Genomic DNA, 18,231 nt, shown 5'->3' on the forward strand with positions numbered 1-18,231 from the left:
ATTACAGTTGCCTTATTCATGGTGTCTCACCACAGCAATAGAACACTGACTAAGACAGTCAATGAAGCATGTTCTTTTGTATGCTAGCAAAAAAAATAAAATAAAATCATGGGAACAAGTTTAGGAAAAATAATTTTCAATTAAAATTTTGCAAGTTCTGATTTAATGCTTCCTGTTTATACCACTGCCTATTGATGTTGAGCATGTCTGCTGCTTATACATGGTAAAGACTTTATTTTCTTCTACTTTCTGGATGCTTTTCCAATTGTTGGTGGCCTTTCTCTTTGTTGTTGTCTTTTAGGTTTCAGTTGATGTGTATGAACTGCCTGTGTTACTGATACCTAGTGTGCTGCTGCTCCACAGATGCCCTCGACGCACAGTGTAGCCTCCCTGTGTCCACTTTCCCTCAGCCTGCCTGTCTGCTGAATGTGAGTCATGACAGCACATTCAGGTAGAAATTTTTGCTTCAATATATGAGATTATGTGCAGCATTTTCTTATCTGTGCTGGTTTATTTAAGTTAATATCATCCAATTATACCCACTTTACTGCAAATGATAGGATTTCATTCTTATGAATGATGACTCAATAGTAGTACTCCACACACGGAGCTCTACATTTTCATCATGGTTTGCTTTTACATACTTCCTTTCCATTGTTCTGGATACGCAAATAGTTTTTTTAGTCTAGAGGCTTACATTCTTGCAGGTAAGGACCTCTTAATAAAGATATATCATAGATTAGAACTGTAATGTATCTTTTGGTCCTATGTGATTCTTCTTATTCTTATTTTTACTTGAGGAATTCTTCATATTCATTTTTCAAGTAAAACACTTCGCTTCAGTTACACACACATTACTATGGGGTGTGGAGACGACTCCCACAGTGTAGCTAGTTTAAGCAGCCTATTCTTGGCCCAACCACCATCTTTCTTCTTTGGTGGACAACGTTTCCCAGGCCAGATGGATTTTCCATGAGCCATCATAGAACATCCCAGGACAGGATCCATGGAATCTACCACTGTGGATAATGAGAGGACTGACCTGGCGTACAACAGGTTTCCAAAGACTTGAGTCATCTCTTCCCAAATCTATGTTCTTGATCCTCCACCACCCCTCTTCCCTTTTTATTCAGGATTTTTATACTGTAGCTTTGAGTAGAAAGTAGGGGTTGAAAAGTATTCTAGTATTTTTATCTTGCAGATTAAATTTGTATCCTGTGGAAGCAGCTAGCCGAGTTAGGGGTCAGTGTTTTTATGACTCCGATACCCTGGGTTTTCTGTTTTTTCTGTCTCTATCTGTTGAAATTCTGTTGACATGAAACTGTCTTGAGGAAGTGCTTTTTGCAGTTACCAAGCATATGGTGACCTCTGAGTTATTATGACCTGTTATTTGCTGTAACCGGTACCTACAGTGTCTACACAGATGCTTTATTCATTTTTTTCTATAGTTTTGCAGGTTTTAGAATTTTAACTCCTTTAAAAAAAGGGGGGTATACCACAGTTTACACCTTTTTTAGGCCTTTGGCATTTATATAGTATATTCCATAGAGTAGTCATCTGATAAATCTATATTGAGTTGCTAATATAGCACAGAGAATATTCTTTTACAAGGTGGATACGGTTTGGCTCAAATCCATCAAAACCAAAGAGAAATACTTCAGGTGGTAGGACTTAGTAGTATCACCCTGCCCTGCCCACCCCACCCCCCTTTCAAGAATACTATGAACTCCTCTGGGAGCCATCTCTGGGAAGACTGCTGGATTTTATATTCACCTGTACACTTTTACTTTTGTGAAAATCTTACACAGAAAATTCTTAGAACAGAGATACAGTTTCCCTGTAAATTCACAATTTCACAAAGCGTAAGGTTCAATTGTTCACATTAATTAGTTACTAATGAAGAAAAATAAAAGTTAATATATACACATTTACTTTTGTTTTCTAATACTTGGCATATTTTTGAAAACAACTTTTAGTACCAAGGTTTTATAAGCATGAATGTTCATTAGTGTGTTTTTTTTTTTGTATGTAGATGTTTAAAATAAACAGTTCTGCAAAGCAGCAAACGGTCACTAATTAGTCCACAGTCACATAAACAACGTGTTTGCCAATATTCCATCCTAAACATTCAAAACAAAATCATAAATTATTCATAGGTCAGTCCTCCCCGCATAAACCTGGCTTTCTGAAGGAGATGGAAGAAAATAAGAGAGTGTTCTAGAAACTGGACATGGAAGTGTGATAGTACAACTGAAGGGGTGATCACTCCAGCTTCATCCTGCCTTCCTGTGGAAGCTCCTACTTTAATTGCCAGTTCAGGTGTAGAAACATCACCATGGTTATCTCTATCCTATACCTCAGTTCCTATGTTGGTAAAATGGTATTAACTACTGTATAATCTTATTACAGGAATTTAATCCCATGGAGGCTGTAAAACACACCATACACGATACAAGATTGCTCAGGAGCTATTTACTGTCAAAGTGGTAGGAGCTGGATTGGCAGAATATTTTGGATAATTTAGTGACCACATGGAACACTCAGGGGTGGCAAGAACAGAACAAAGTTAGAAAGAATTTTATGCTATTTTTTTCTAAAATAAATTTATAACCAGAGTTATCCATCTGCATTGTTTTCTTGGAGATTTGGATTATGGACTAAGAGTCTAGCTTGGTTTAGGTTCATTCATGTATTTACTCACTCCACTGACATTTGCTGAGCATCTACCGAATACTAGGGATTCCCCTAGGAGCTTAGGTTTTTTAATGAAAAAAAATGCTGCAAAAAGTGCATTGGTGTAGGGCCACCCATTGGAGCACAGAAAACCCAACCCTAGTGACATCACTGAAGAAAACTGATGCTCCCTTCCATCAGACGTCAACTACCAATAGCTCTCCACCTGTGGTGGGACTTTGTAAGCTCCCGTCCATCAGTGTTGGGATTTTGGCTGGCTTGATCTGAAATTTGGGAGACATGCGATGGAGGGAATGTTTGAGATGAGTTAGAGGAGGGACTGAGATTGGATAGCATCAAAACACATTGTATACATGCACAGGATTCTCAGAAACCAGGAGACTCATATGTAAAGGCAACATATATAAAGGCATGTAACTACACAATGGAAATGGAATCGTTCAGTTGGCCCTTTTAGAGGAAGAACTGTGGCTTGCTTTCCTGGGCCTGCAGCGAAGAGGCAGGCAGTAAAGTCCCAGTGCAGAAGGACACACACCGAGAAGCAGAGAAAAGGTGAAAGGAACTGGCTAGGTCCATGAGCTACACCAATGAAGCACACCACCAGTCAGTATGCTCCAATTAAAGTCTAGGTCCATGAGCTACACCAATGAAGCACACCACCAGTCAGTATGTTCCAATTAAAGTCATGGGCTAGAATTGCTGCCCGCTTCATTTTTCTGTTTTCTTGAAAGAGAACACCATTCTATTCTAACCTGTGAGTACCTCATGGCTAACGACCCACTTTACGTAGATGCGGCAAACAGCACTGAAGATTTCAAAGTCTTAAAGTGGCGCTTCCGAAAACATATAGAGTGTACCTGATGTCCTAGTAAGAGAAAATGTCTGTAATAAACACTTTCTTCTGTTCATAGACACATGATCTCTCTATAAGGAGATACGACTTATTTCTTTGTGGAATATAGCAAGAAAGAATATATCTTCTAAAATATATCTTTTCTTTCAGATTTCTTCATATTTGTGCACCTATCTGTTGTTTGTTTGTTTTTTTCCTTAAATCAAATATAAAAGGCCTTGATAGCATCCTTAGATGCATCTTGGTTGTTTTCTGAACTCTTAGTAAGTCTTACACAACTCACTTTTGGTACAATAAAAAGTGTAGGTCTAAATTCAAGGCCTTAAGAAAGTGAAACTAAGTAACTTTTATAATTTTCCATGCATGATAGATAATTCATATCTCTGAGTATCATGAAAATCAGTGTGGGAAACATACGTATTCCTTTGACCATGCAGGTATGCCACACCAGACTATTTTTATCTGCTTCAGACAATGCAATGAACTAGGGCTGGAGAGATGACTCAGTGATCATGAGCATGTGAGAGAACCTAGGTTTATTTTACAGCCCCCATTCAGCAGCTAACAACCATCTGTAACCCCAGTTCCAGAGTATCTCATGCTCTCTTCTGGCCTTCAGGAGCACCAGATACATGTGGTACACATACATACACTCAGGTATGCATGCTCATGCGTGCGCGCGCACACACACACACACACACACACACACACACACACACGAAATAAAAAAGAAATAAATCTTTTTTTTAAAAAAAAGAAGAAAATGTAGTGAATCTTCTACATCTACTAATTTTTCTTCTTAAAGAGTCATTTTGACTTATACATTCATTATTGAACTATGACTTCTATACCAACATTGGGTTGTCATACTGGCTCTATACACAAGCTTCAAATAACTAAAGTATCTCACCTGACTTAGAACAATCCACTGAAATGGTTATTATTTAGACATTAGTTACACAGGACACTAAGAAACAAAACCTGCTACCAGCAGTCCTTATTCAGTTGTGTTCTCACGGTACCTCTACATGGAGATTGTGTGAGGTATGATGAATATACTCAGAAATACAATATCAAATTTGCCGTTACAAAGACTATTACTTAGAAATAAACCATGGGATTTGCTATAATCCCATTCACATATAATTTCATTGCAACTTGTTAATTCATGTAAAAATCCACTGTAAGTTTTATAATTCTATTCTTCCATTAAATATAGTAGCTCATGATACAGTCAAATGCCTGACTAATATCTAACCTAGTAAGGAGACACCCAGATTATTGATAAACATTTTGGCTCTGATCAATGTTACATGGCATTTTCACTTACATTGACAATTTAGATGAAATGATCCAAATCATGTGTGTATTATTGATATGAGCAATATTTCTCTGAATTAAAGAATGATTCTCATATTCTAGAAGATTATTTCCTCAATTTTAAATTCTATTAAATGCAGAAGCTGTAGTCAAAATAGATCCAACAATTGAATCTTCACAAACAACATTCTATCCACAGCTTCTTAGTTCCAGAAATCATCAGTCAGTCCATGGTGTAAATACCTACACCACGTTTGCTTTCAAGTGACTGGTATGATTGAAAATTGACGTGGGATGACATGAATGGTAGCACAAGTCTGTAAACCATTTCACTCAAGCAGATACAAAACTAGAGAGTATAAATTGTGATGAAATACATGAGTGTGTGTTTACTAGATTTATTGTTAATGCAATTTTTTAATTTTAAACTTATGCAACTTAAAGGCTGTTTAGAAACTAGTTCATTAACTTCCTGAAATTTTCATAAGGGATGGCTAGTGGCTTACTAGAGGAGATCAGGAAATGTCTAAACAATTGAAATAACATTTGAGGGTCATCCAGTTGGAGACACAGTAGGTACTATGGGAGCACACTGGAGGAGTGTCTAAATCTGTCTAGGACTTGCAAAGAAATTTTCAGGGAGGATCTTGTTTGAAATGTGTGTTTGAAGGCACCTGAACATATTTCAGGAGGATAAACAGGCAAGATGAAAGCATTCCATTTCTAGGCACAACAGAGGATAAATGTACACCATCATGATGAACCACAAAGAAAATCAGTTGCTGAGTTGTGAACTTCTAGTAGCTGCATCTAACCAAAGTTCTAAATACCTAGTTTTGTTGATTTGTTTTTATTTTTAACATGGGTTGTACATTTTCACTGAAATCTTGATTTTGTGTACTGAAATCTGTGAAAGCTTTGTCTGATGTCATTTTTTTTTTTTTTGGTTTTTCGAGACAGGGTTTCTCTGTGTAGCTTTGCGCCTTTCCTGGACCTCACTCTGTAGTCCAGGCTGGCCTCGAACTCACAGAGATCCCCCTGCCTCTGCCTCCCGAGTGCTGGGATTAAAGGCGTGTGCCACCAATGCCCGGCTGATGTCATTTTCTTACCTGGAGGTTTAGGTATTTTTTTCTGGAAGGGAGAATATCAGAGGAGAGCCTCAGTCCATTTCTGAGTTAGTGTTAGGCTTTGGTCAAAAGGACTTAAAATTTAGAAAGTACGTACTAGAGAGATAGTGCCTGCCAGCTATCAATACACAGGTAGTAGTTGAACTACCATGATGTGCACAGTGTCTATAGAGAAGAAAGACATAATCTAAGGAAAATCCTCAGCTGAAACAAACATGATCATATTGTACAGAGGAAGGTTGCCCTCTGCAATGGTCTACAATCTTCATGTGTGTATGGTTTTTATTGTTGTTTTTAACACAGGCCTGTAAGAATTTCTTTCTTTATTCTTGTTACCATTACTACCCCATAGAAAAATATTTTAAAGATATGGAAACATAAACAGTACATTAAATAGCCTTTATGACTCAGGGAGCAATTTGGGGATAGAATGATTGCTTATCATAAGCAAAGACCTGGGTTCAGTTATCAACAGTGAAAATAAAATAAATAACCACAGGAAATAGAGGGGTTTTTTTCTTTCCAAAATTATTGTGTGTGTGTGTTTGTGTGTGTGTGTGTGTGTGTGTGTGAGAGAGAGAGAGAGAGAGAGAGAGAGAGAGAGAACACCTAGTATCATGTGGAGGCCAGAGGACAACTCTATGGAGTCAGTTCTCTGCTTCTGCCTTCACGTGGGATCTGGGGATTGAACTCAGGAAGTTACACTTGTATAGCAAGTGATTTTTATCAGTTAATTCATCTCACCATGCCAGAAATAGAATTTTTCTAATTACTACATACTTATAGAGTATGGAGTTTGAAGCTTTCTTGTCACTTAACAAAGGGAAGTATGAAGGATGGGAGAAACTTAGCTCAAGTTAGAGAGAAGAAAGAATTTTCCATGTGCCTCTGATGGTGAGTATAGATAACAGAAAAGCAAGCACATTTCAACGCAGATGGAAGAAAAAGTTCAACAGCTTTTAGCACAAAGAAATGATGAATGTTTGAAAGAACAAACACTCACTCAAAATTGAATAATATGCAATGTTCACTGTATCAGAAACTCACACAGGACTTGGGGTACAGATCAGTGTAAAGCATTGTGTAGTATGCATGAAGCCATGGGTTGATCCCTACAAACCATAAAGTTATATATTAGCACATAAATGCACGCAATTTATGTGCTAATTAAAAATGAATAAATGGTTTAAAAGGAATTCTGTAGCTAGAGTTTTCCTGCCTGGCCCACAGTCAGGACAAATCTCTCTCACCTGCCAGTCCCACAGCCGCTCAGACCCAACTAAGTAAACACAGAGACTTATATTGCTTACAAACTGTATGTCCATGGCAGGCTTCTTGCTAACTGTTCTTATAGCTTAAATTAATTCATTTCCATAAATCTATACCTTGCCATGTGGCTCGTGGCTTACCAGCATCTTCACATGCTGTTTCTCACGTGGCAGCTGGCAGTGTCTCTCTGACTCAGCCTTCCACTTCCCAGCTTTATTCTCCTCCTTGTCACGCCTATACTTCCTGCCTAGCCAATGGCCAATCAGTGTTCTATTTATTGACCAATCAGCAACACACTTGACATACAGACCATCCCACAGCAGAATTCTCATAGAAAACAGCTTCAAATGACTCCCACCACGTATTTTGGAACATAGATGTCCCAAAAACTTGTCACTGATGGTGCAACAAACTTCCACATGCTGATTCTTTCTATTTCAAACATTAAATTGGACCACAGGAAACAGCCAGTGTTGTAGGTCCAATGATCAAATGTTGGCAGTTTCCTGCAGTACAATGTAACACTATTAGTAAAATATACAGATCCAAAGTTTTTAATCTAAAGGAAAGGGAAAAATGTCTTAAAATACTAGCTGTTCGTATACTATGATGGTTTAACAAAAGATCATTTGGACTTTTAGATTTATTCATTTTCATCTTATGTGTATTACATGAGTGTTAAGTACATGTATGTGGACCATGTGCATGCATGTAGGTACCTATGAAGGCCAGAAGAGGATGCTGATATATCTGGGTATGAAGTTACATGTGGTCCCGAGCAGTATGATGTGGGTGATAGGAACTAAACCCAGGTCATATGCCAGAGTGGTAGGTGCTCATAACTGCTGAATCATCTCTCCAGGCCCCTCATTGGAAAGTTAAATCATATGCAATGTCATTTGGACTTGATATCTACCTACATTTTCAATTATATTTTAAATTAGAGGAAATATAGGTGATAGATTTAGCATTTGGTCATCATCCTCATTTTGGGTTTTACATTATGGAAAAAGTCAATGGATATTAAAACAAAACAAATAAATAAATGGAAATGTGTCATTTCCTAACCAAGCAAGAGAAACAGAAAATAAACTCAACAATCAATAATAATAAAACCATAAAACATTTAGAGTTAAGTAATTTAATTATGAGGGTCAGAATCATAAACCTGTCACTAAAAATTGAAATGCTAGGCACTGAGGCAGTTTGCAAATGATGACCTTTAATATTATTGAATGTAATTAGCCAGTCAAATGGGAACTTGACATTTATTAGTTAAGTGTGGTTAATTCTTAATTCTTAAGTGCATGTTCCTTTCTTAGCTTAAGGTTTAAACAATAAAATGCACACTGCCTACTTTGTGTATGAGCCCTTCTTACTATAAGTACTCATGTAATAGCTCTAATTATAAGATATACATGAAATTTTATAAAAGAAACTACATGAAATACTAATACTTTACAGTCGCTACTTCTTTAGTACATAAGCTATCAATGTTTATGACCAGTACTCCTCAGCTGTGGGCTTACACATTGACCCATTTTTGCTTTTAAACCTTATATATCTCTAGCTACGTTTATCACACAGTCTAGTCTTGATATTACACTGATGGGTTTGTGTAAAATAGATGTGATTTTAATGGTGTCTTCCAATTACTTTTTATTTTTTACTAGTTTTAAGTATTCATGCAATATATTTTGATCATATTCTTACAACTTTCCTTGATCCTTCCCCTCTGCCCACCCAACTTCATGTTTTTCCTTTTTATCTCTTTTTATCTTTCTATTTATTCTTTTCTCATACAACACTTCCCAATCACAGCCTCCCTACCTCCAAAGAGTAGTTTCCAGTTAAGACGATGTGTAGCAATGCCTGGATACTCCTCTGATGGTTAGCTTTTGTTACTAACAAAGCAAGTGCTACTTCCCACTGTGGGAAGTCATTATGTACTGAAAATCACTCCAAAACAAAGGGCACATACACCAAGTGTGGAATATAGTGACACTCAGCAGTCTAGCTGCTTAAATTTGGGGAGTTTTCTAGGAATTCAGTGAAGAAGACCTTAAACGAAGTATTCTGTGATACCATTGCCTCTATGTACAGTGTAGCTATGAGATAATATTTCTGTGTGTCTGTATACGCAATACAATGCTACGAGGTGCATGTTACTGAAATATACTCTCTTAGGAAACTAACTATTCCTATGAGCCACCAGAACACCCCTGACAGCCAACATACATGACTCAGTATTCTATATTAACATACTAATCTCCAAGGAGGCTAATGCTAATTCATAATTCCACCAGATAAGATAAAATGACAAGCCTAAGAAGGACACGTGCATATATATATAACACTTACATATTACACATGTAAATGAAGTGAAAAAATATTCTATTCAAATGAGTACACTTGAACTCACATACAACAAACATGTATTTAGAGACCACAGAGTAGAGAAATACAGAATGACAGACACAATGTGCTCTCACTTAAAATTGGTACTAAAATAATTGAAAATAATTTAACTCACAGAAACAGAAAGAAGGGTGGGTACAGTGGGTAGGAGTGGGGATGATGGGGAGGTAACTGTCAAACATCACAAAATCTCAAATGGACAGAACATCATAGATTTTATTTCTATTGTACAACATGGTAAAAACAGCAGAATGTCATGATTTCATAGTTCCCGAGAGCAAATTTTAAATGTTCTTACTTCAAAAATGTTAAGTATTTGAGGTGATAGTTAAGTTTATTTCAAAATTATTTTAAATTATACTCCTGAATCATATCACTTTTTATCCTACAAATTTATTCAGAATATTCAATGCACTGTAAAAAGCAGTATTTTATCTTCAAGTGGTTGCATAGCTTTATAAGAATATTTCAAGAGTTCTTCAAGTTAGGGGACTGTTATGCACTTACAAGTTAAGCACTCTGATGCTGCTTTGTGGACAGTAGAACGTGGCATGAGACTCCTGGATTAGAACATGGGACTTTACTACTCACAGCCAAGAGATCTACAGTGAGAGTGCATGTTCATTTGGCTTAGGTCCCTTCGTGTCTGTCATCCCAGAGGGAAGGCAGCTGGCCACACTGAATGCCTTACAGGATAAAAGAAGGAAGCTAAGGAAACTTTCAAAATAAGCCCTTTTCAGGGGATGCTGCCTGCCCCTAAGTTTTGCTAGTGGTATGAATAGTCCTAGACAGCAGAACAAGTTTGAATAACCAGGGCCTGGTGTCCTTGGCATACCTGGGAAGAAAGTACTGGGACAGTCAGAGCCCAGGGCAGATTACATCTCACAAGAATGAAGTTCTGCCACAGTCATTCAATGTTGAGAACAGGCAGATTATTTATTGTACAATTTCCATGTTTGTGTAGTATCCGAAGATTAGGTTAGTAGAGCATGGCATATACCTTTAAGTTTATTTCATAATTATAATTTAATAGATTCCTCCCTTTTCAGCCGTCCTTTTGTTTCATAGATTCCTATAATACTTTACCCATTAGAGTGTTACCCTGTGACTCTTTCCCATCTATTATGAGCAATCAACATTGTCAATCATGGCATGCTAATTCCTGAACTTACACATTTATCTTTACTGAGGTTCTTCAGTTAGTGCAGAATCTTAATCCTTTCCCTCAAAACATTAATTTCAAGCCAGCTTCATGGTCTTGGAAAGAATGACTGAAAATTAATTTCCAAAGCTGCACGTGTTCCACAGCGCACCTAATTATTTTTGTTGATCAAACTGTTTGTGACCTAGGTTTCCAAGTAGGTGATTCTTTTTTTTTTTTTTTTTTTTTTTTTTGGTTTTTTCGAGACAGGGTTTCTCTGTGTAGCTTTGCGCCTTTCCTGGAACTCACTTGGTAGTCCAGGCTGGCCTCGAACTCACAGAGATCCGCCTGGCTCTGCCTCCCGAGTGCTGGGATTAAAGGCGTGCGCCACCACCGCCCGGCATCCAAGTAGGTGATTCTTAATCATTAGCTATTGTATTCATTTTCTGTTAGTAATAAAGCTATATAATAAAAATGGCACTGCAAACACTACATTAATAAAAATAATAAAATTTGGTGCCTGGTGGAGACAGAGGAAAACTTCATTAATTAGAGAGTATTCCAAGGCTATAATTAAAATTAAATCTCCTATAATATTTTAGCTATTTTCCTCTAGTACACTCCAAGAGGATATTAACACTGTGTTTTGGTGTTTGTTTTTTTTTTAAGATTCTATTCTAAGTAGGTTTTCTCTCTCCCTGTTTCATTACTGCTTTTAAGCACGTTAGAAATCCAAGAGTAGTACGTTCAGTCCAGTTGACCAACAGATGGCCAATAAGATGCAGATTTACAGTCCTGTGGTGCCAGGTGCTTTTCTTTCGACGTGGTCATGCTCCCTGCACACCTTGCACACTCTGTGCTGTTCTGCTCCTGCCTTAGAGATTAGAAGTCAGTGGCCTAAGTCTCAAAGGCCTCCTAGCTCGCTCTGCTGCTAAAAGACAGAAAATTGCTAATGCTGTTGGAGCTAAAAACAGGAACAAGCGTTAGAAGGCAACTCATGCTTTCCATTTGTAAGTACTGAAAGGTTAAAGATGAATGCAAGGGCAAGACACAAGGAAAGACCTCGTCATCACAGGCATGTAGGAGGCTGGCACATGGAAAAGGCAGGCTGTCGCAATAAGAACTCTATCACCAGTTTCTTACACCGTGCTGTGAGGCTGCAGCTATGTGGTGGCTTCTAAATATTTATTATTATTTGCAAATTGTCGCGTGTACACACAGTGTCCATGGAACTGTGCTACAGAGGACATTTTCATGCAAATATATATTGAACAAATTACCCTCCCGCATCCCTTTTCTCCCTCTTCCTATTGTCTGTTAATTGCATGTCTCTCTGGTGTCTAGACAGTGCTGTTTCTACTTTTATACCATACGTACAGACTTGATTTTCTATCTCTGTACAGAACAGAACTACAAACAAAAGAAAACAAACATTTGTCATTCTGAGACTGGCTTCATTCCCTTAATATGACTATCTGGGGTTTCATTCATTTCGCAATAAATGACATAACTTCATTCATTTATATGGCTGAAAAATTCCACTGTATATATGCTCTATTTTCTTTATTCTTTTCTCTGCTCATTGTGACTAGTTTGCCAATGAGCATTGATGTGCAGGTATCTTCTGTGGTACTTAGTGTCCTTTGTGTAAATACAAAGGAGCGGTACAGCTAGCCGGGTCATGAGGCAGATTGGTTTTTAAGTATTTCAGTAAACAATTTACAGATGGAGAGGTGGCTCAGTGGGTACAGGGATGGAAAGACAGCTCAGTGAGTAGAGCACTTGATGCACAAGTATAAGAGCTTGAGTTTGGATCCCAGCACTCATAAAAAAAAAAAAAAAAACTGGGCATGGCTGCACACCAGTGTTGGGAGCCTATGATGAGAATATCCTAGGGGCTTTCTGGCTAATCAGTGTGGCCAGCTTTTGAGCTCCAGGCTTACTGATTCTGCCGCGAAAAAAAAAGTTCAGAGTGAGAGGAAAACACTCAACTTTGACCTTTGTCTTTGACACCCACATGCATGGGTATGCATACACAAGAATACCCCCCCCCCCACACACACACACTTGAAATCAAGCATGGTGATAGTTCCACCATTATTATTTTTGCTCAGAATTGCTTTTGGCTATCTGGGTCCTTTTGTGCTCCCACGTGGGAATTGTGTGTGTGTGTGTGTGTGTGTGTGTGTGTGTGTGTGTGTGTGTGTATGTGTGTGTGTGTGTGTGTGTGTGTGCAGGTCAAATGTGGGTGTTGGTTATCTTCTTCTATCCTTCTACAACTTGACTTTTGAGACTGGATCTCCCAGATGAACTGGGAGAATGTCCATTAGCTAGGTTGATGTCTTTTGTGCTCCAGAAATCTGCCTTTCCACTGCCTTCCCTGGCATTGATGTTGCATTCTATACTGTCACACTGCGCATTTATGTTTGTGTTGGAGATTGAAACTCAGGTTCTCACATCTGTGTGGCACCAACTGACACATCTCTGCAGCCCCTTGCATAGGACCTCTGTATTTCTGGAAGAAAATGGCTCTGGAAATTTATTGGGAATTGCATTGAAACTGTGCATTGCCTTTAGAAGTATGGGCATTTCACAATATTAATTCTTCTAATCCATAAGCGTTGAAGGTTATTACATCTTCTAGTATGTTTTATATTGCTCTTTTAATCTGTCCGCTTAAAATGCTGACATCATCATAACCAATCTTTTTTAAGGGGTCTAATTCAACCTGGCTAAGGCAAAGGATGAATTAGAGAGAACACAGCGTAAAAAACAATATCCTATAACAACCTCTGTTATGCTTAGTAATATGACATTGCTCATTGAGAAGGCAATCTTATGTCTTTTAAAACAAGAACATTGTAACATGATGTATCTTAATATTTTTCAGACCTCTCTAAACATTGGAGTTCAGGTCTTTAATAACATTTTTTTAATTAGAAAGCAACTGAAAAACCTATTGCTTACATTAATAAATAAAATGTTTCTTATATTTTTTTTCACGTAATTGTTACTTTCCAATAAATTATGTAAGCCAAATAATAAAGAAATGAAATAACTAAACTAGTTTGGCACCTTCATTTTTATGAGTTTTTATTGTTGCATGAACCAGGATAGCAGACATTGCTTTATTACTCCAAGAGGGAGGCATTTGCAATTCTTCTGGGATCCTAGTGATTAAAAATACATCAAGATGTGGCAATGCCCTTTCTATTTATTTATTTATTTTTTATTTTTTTTATTTTTTTTTCAAGACAGGGTTTCTCTGTATAGCTTTGGTGCCTGTCATGGATCTCACTCTGTAAACTAGGGTGGCCTCAAACTCACAGAAATCCACCTGGCTCTGCCTCCCCAGTGCTGGGATTAAAGGTGTGCTCCACCACTGCCCAACATGGTAATGCCCTTGTATTTATCTTTAACCTTTTGTTACTTCCTTGTGAAAAGCTGAGTTTTCTTCTAAAACATGGTTCTAATCTTATTCATGATAGCTTTATTAACCTGATTTTCTTGAATACTTTTCCCGAAGCCACAGAGTAGATTGATACATAAAATGTTTTAAGTGTTCAAGTTAACTACAACTTCAAGAATAAAATATTTCACCTTGCGTGTACAGTGACTCCAAACTGTGAAATTAAGTTAAGATCTGATCCATTCCCTTCCTTCTTAAGAAATAGGGTTTTGTTCTTTACTTAGACTGTTCACAAACTCCTCAGCTAAAGCAATTCTCCTTCCCCGGTCTCTCAAGTAGTTGGGATCACAGACATTGACCTCCATGCCCAGTGTAGTGCTGATTTTTAATAGACTGCTCTTGAAGATACTCCAGCCAGGGATCAAAAAATAATAAAGAGAGAAACAGTAAGAGCAGCCAGACAATGGGCTAGGCCTTACTTGGAGCTGGAAATTCAGCAGACAGTGTGAGCTGTGGGAGCCTTCCTCTGGCATTACTGTCTGCCCAGTTCTATTATAACTTTTACATGGGATTTCTTTGAATAATTCCATCTAAAACTATTTCAAATGCATTGTACACAACATTCTACTTTACTAGACTTTTTTTACATGATCCTGCAACTACCACATGTAAGCTGTTTGGGCTAAAATACCCAGTGGCCACATAGAAACTCAAACTTTGATCAAAGGGCAATTTAAATCACTACATTATTTGAATTACTCATTTTTTTGTGAAGTGATTCATTTCTTTCCAGTTCTTTACAATGTTAATTCATAATGTTGACATGTCGACCTTATTTCATACTCAGAGAGTTTATGTATGCTAATGTGCTGCCCAGTAGGTCATTTCATGATAGTGGGTTTCATACTGTGTCCTGTTCATTCTGATAGTCACTAGCCAGATGTGGCCAAGGATCACATTGTGGTTACTGAAAGCTAGAAACAGAACTTTTAATTTTATCCAATGTTAATTCATTTAATTTTAGATTTAAATAGTTCTGTGTAGACTCATGGTACTACTTAGGTAGAGAACACTGGGAATCAGAATTATATGACAGTATTCAACTGACCAAAATTCTGGTTAAAGTCTGTTCTCTCCTTCAGCTTAAACTCAGCCACAGGAGAAAGAGACAATGACCTTTAATTTTGTAAGTGCTATTACTTTTATTAAAAAAAAAAGTCTGCCATCAATCCCTCTTTTGTCTTTAATGGTTACTTGTAGACATTTCACATGTTTTTATCTTTTATGATTTGAATCATCTGACTTTTCAAGTGAATGAGTGAGATGGACTTGGAACCTGGATGGCATTTTCTAAAAAATTCTTCTTTTAGAGTGCTCATAAACAGAACCAAGATCAAATTAATAAAAAAGTAATCTTTGGACAGGCGGTGGTAGCGCACGCCTTTAATCCCCGCACTCAGGAGGCAGAGGCAGGCGGATCTCTGTGAGTTCGAGGCCAGCCTGGTCTACAAAGCGAGTTCCAAGAAAGGCGCAAAGCTAGCTACACAGAGAAACCCTGTCTCAAGAAACCAAAAAAAAAAAAAAAAAAAAAAAAGTAATCTTTGATAGTTCTGAGAAAATTTTAATATTCAAACATCTAAACAACAGTCAAGGGTAATGAGCCTAGGGAAAAGGAAAAAAAAAAGGATACATTTCTAAACTCTTCATTTACCCTTGCTTGAGTAATTTCAAAGAATCAATAGAAGAAAGAAAAGAATAAAACCTGTCTAAATCTTCAATAACTTAAACATTGCTATTTTAAAGTAAGATATTGCTTCATCAGCTTCTCAGCATTGCTTACTGTTTCTTAGAACAATGATCTCTGGAACTTAGGCTCAAGGAAATTTTCATCCTTCAAACAGTTGATAGTAAAGAATTGTTTGTAAAAATACAGATGACTAAATTTCTGTAATTGGCTAGTCCTAGTAACATACATGTAAGTAACATTATACAGACTAAGTTGTATTTGGAAGTATATGCATATCTCTAAATATATGTATATTTGTATATGTGTGCATATTCATATATATATACATGCATGTAACAACAATTAATGAAAAAAGACATGAATTTGAAAGAGAACAAGGAGGGGTACATGAGGGGGTTTAGAGGAAGGAAAGAGAAGTGGGAACTGATACAATCATTATAATCTCAAAAAAATTAAAGAAAGAATATGGAAGACAATTATATGGGAAAGGGTGGAAGACACCAGAAACATTTCCTGTATTTTTTTAAAAAGAAAACACTAATGAAAACATCCATATATTCTGACCACAATTAGCAACTTCAACAGAGGACACAAAATGGGGGGGGGCATTGCACCATAATAGAGCAAAGATTTTCTTTAAAGAGTAGTGATATCCTCAAAACAAAAATGAAATAAGCAGAATTATCATGAAAAAACTGTAGCTGTGGGAAGTGAGATGACAACAAGCCCAGTCATTGAGAGGGGTGGGGGAGCCCCGCGTATGGGCTTCCTGGTGAAGAAACCTGTTTTCTCACTTTCGTGCTCCAGTCCTGACCCCTGTGCACAGGCACAAGCTGCCATGTACACTGACCTTGCTGACTAACCCAGCACTGCTCACTGCATCTGCCTGGCTTCTTTAGAAAGCAACCAAGCAAGTGTTCTGGGAAATCCACCCCATTCTGCCTCTTCTCTTCATTTCTTTAACCTTTATCTCCATCTTTCAAGTTTTGCTTCTTCTTTTTTTTTTTTTTTTTTCTCATTCAGGACCAAAAAAAAAAAAAAAACAAACAAACAAACAAAAAAAAACACCAACTAAAATTACAGTGGAATCTATGAATGTTTTGACATCATTGCAAAGTTGACCCCAAGGCTTCCAATTTCTGTCCTGAGGAGGCTCCATGTGAATGGTATGTAATGACCCTTTCAAAAGCATGGAAAATCGCGACAGTGACTGGCATGTCATTGCGGATATTGCCACACATCTCCCAAATGGAAATATTAAATAGCGTGTTATGTCACAGAAGTAAGTAAAACAGTTTCAGGAAACCAATTCTGAAGTCTGTCTTAAACTGCATGTGGTTTATTCCCGGCATGCACAAGAAGCTGCTACTTTTATCATCTCCTGTTTATAACTTTCAAAGGAAAACAACGTATCATACACAAAGCATGTGCCTCATTATAGGAGCCAAGACCTTACAATATGACACACAGAGAGGAAAAACGCTCAGAGAGAAGGGGACACAGTATCAGGGAATTGAGGCAAGGCTGAACTCTGCCGTCTTGAGCCCTACATACTTTTGAGGAAGGAAAATAAGATCTAGATGTGTTTGTGGCTGGATGTCACTTGGCAACGTTAGAAGCTATGGTTACAAAGATTAGCCAAACCTGCACATTTTGATTCTAAGCGTCTGAGAACATCTTTGCTTACTAGAGCCACAACAACTGCACACTGTGTGGAGTCAGCGTCCAGTAAGATGTCACAAGTGTGGTTTCCTCTGAGCCTCCTTTCCGTGCTTTGGCAATGCTTGCCTTTTTGTTCTATGTCTACATGTCCTCTCTTGTGTGTCTTAGTCCCTTTTCATTAAAAGGACACAAATGCTATTGCATTAGGACACTCCCTAAAGACTGTATTTAAAAGTTTAAGTTATACTTATTTATTGCAGGGGGGTGGGTGTACACAAGCCATGGCCCCTTCAGGAAGAATAGAATATTAAATTTTAAATTACATTTATTTATTATGGGTATGTGTGTGTACACAAGCCACAGCTGAATGTGGAGGTCAGAGGACAACTTTAGGGAGTTGGCTTTCTCTGTCCACCATGTATATTCAGGATGAAACTGAGGTCATTCGGTTCAGTAGCAAGTGCCATTTCAGGGTTCAAAAACTTCAGTTTAAATCAATCGTCTCTTTAAGAGCCTTGTCATTGAATTTCATCACAGTATGATGGATAAAAAGACTTCAGCATGTGTTTACAACTGCAACAGCAAAATGTA

General features: G+C 37.6%; 1 protein-coding gene across 2 annotated transcripts in view; it reads right to left on the reverse strand.

Annotated features, from left to right (window-relative positions):
- The window catches only part of Khdrbs2 (KH RNA binding domain containing, signal transduction associated 2), a 481,530-nt gene that overhangs the window by 39,862 nt on the left and 423,437 nt on the right, over positions 1-18,231 (reverse strand). The window contains exon 9 of one of the 2 annotated variants that reach the window (XM_059281720.1): positions 10,783-10,800. The exons of the other annotated variant lie outside the window; for it this stretch is intronic. Coding sequence (XP_059137703.1) covers positions 10,783-10,800 — 18 coding nt within the window. The remainder of the gene's footprint in view (positions 1-10,782; positions 10,801-18,231) is intronic. 2 annotated transcript variants of the gene reach the window in all.

This window comes from Peromyscus eremicus, chromosome 16_21 (assembly GCF_949786415.1).
Source record: "Peromyscus eremicus chromosome 16_21, PerEre_H2_v1, whole genome shotgun sequence".
Lineage (NCBI taxonomy): Eukaryota > Metazoa > Chordata > Mammalia > Rodentia > Cricetidae > Peromyscus > Peromyscus eremicus.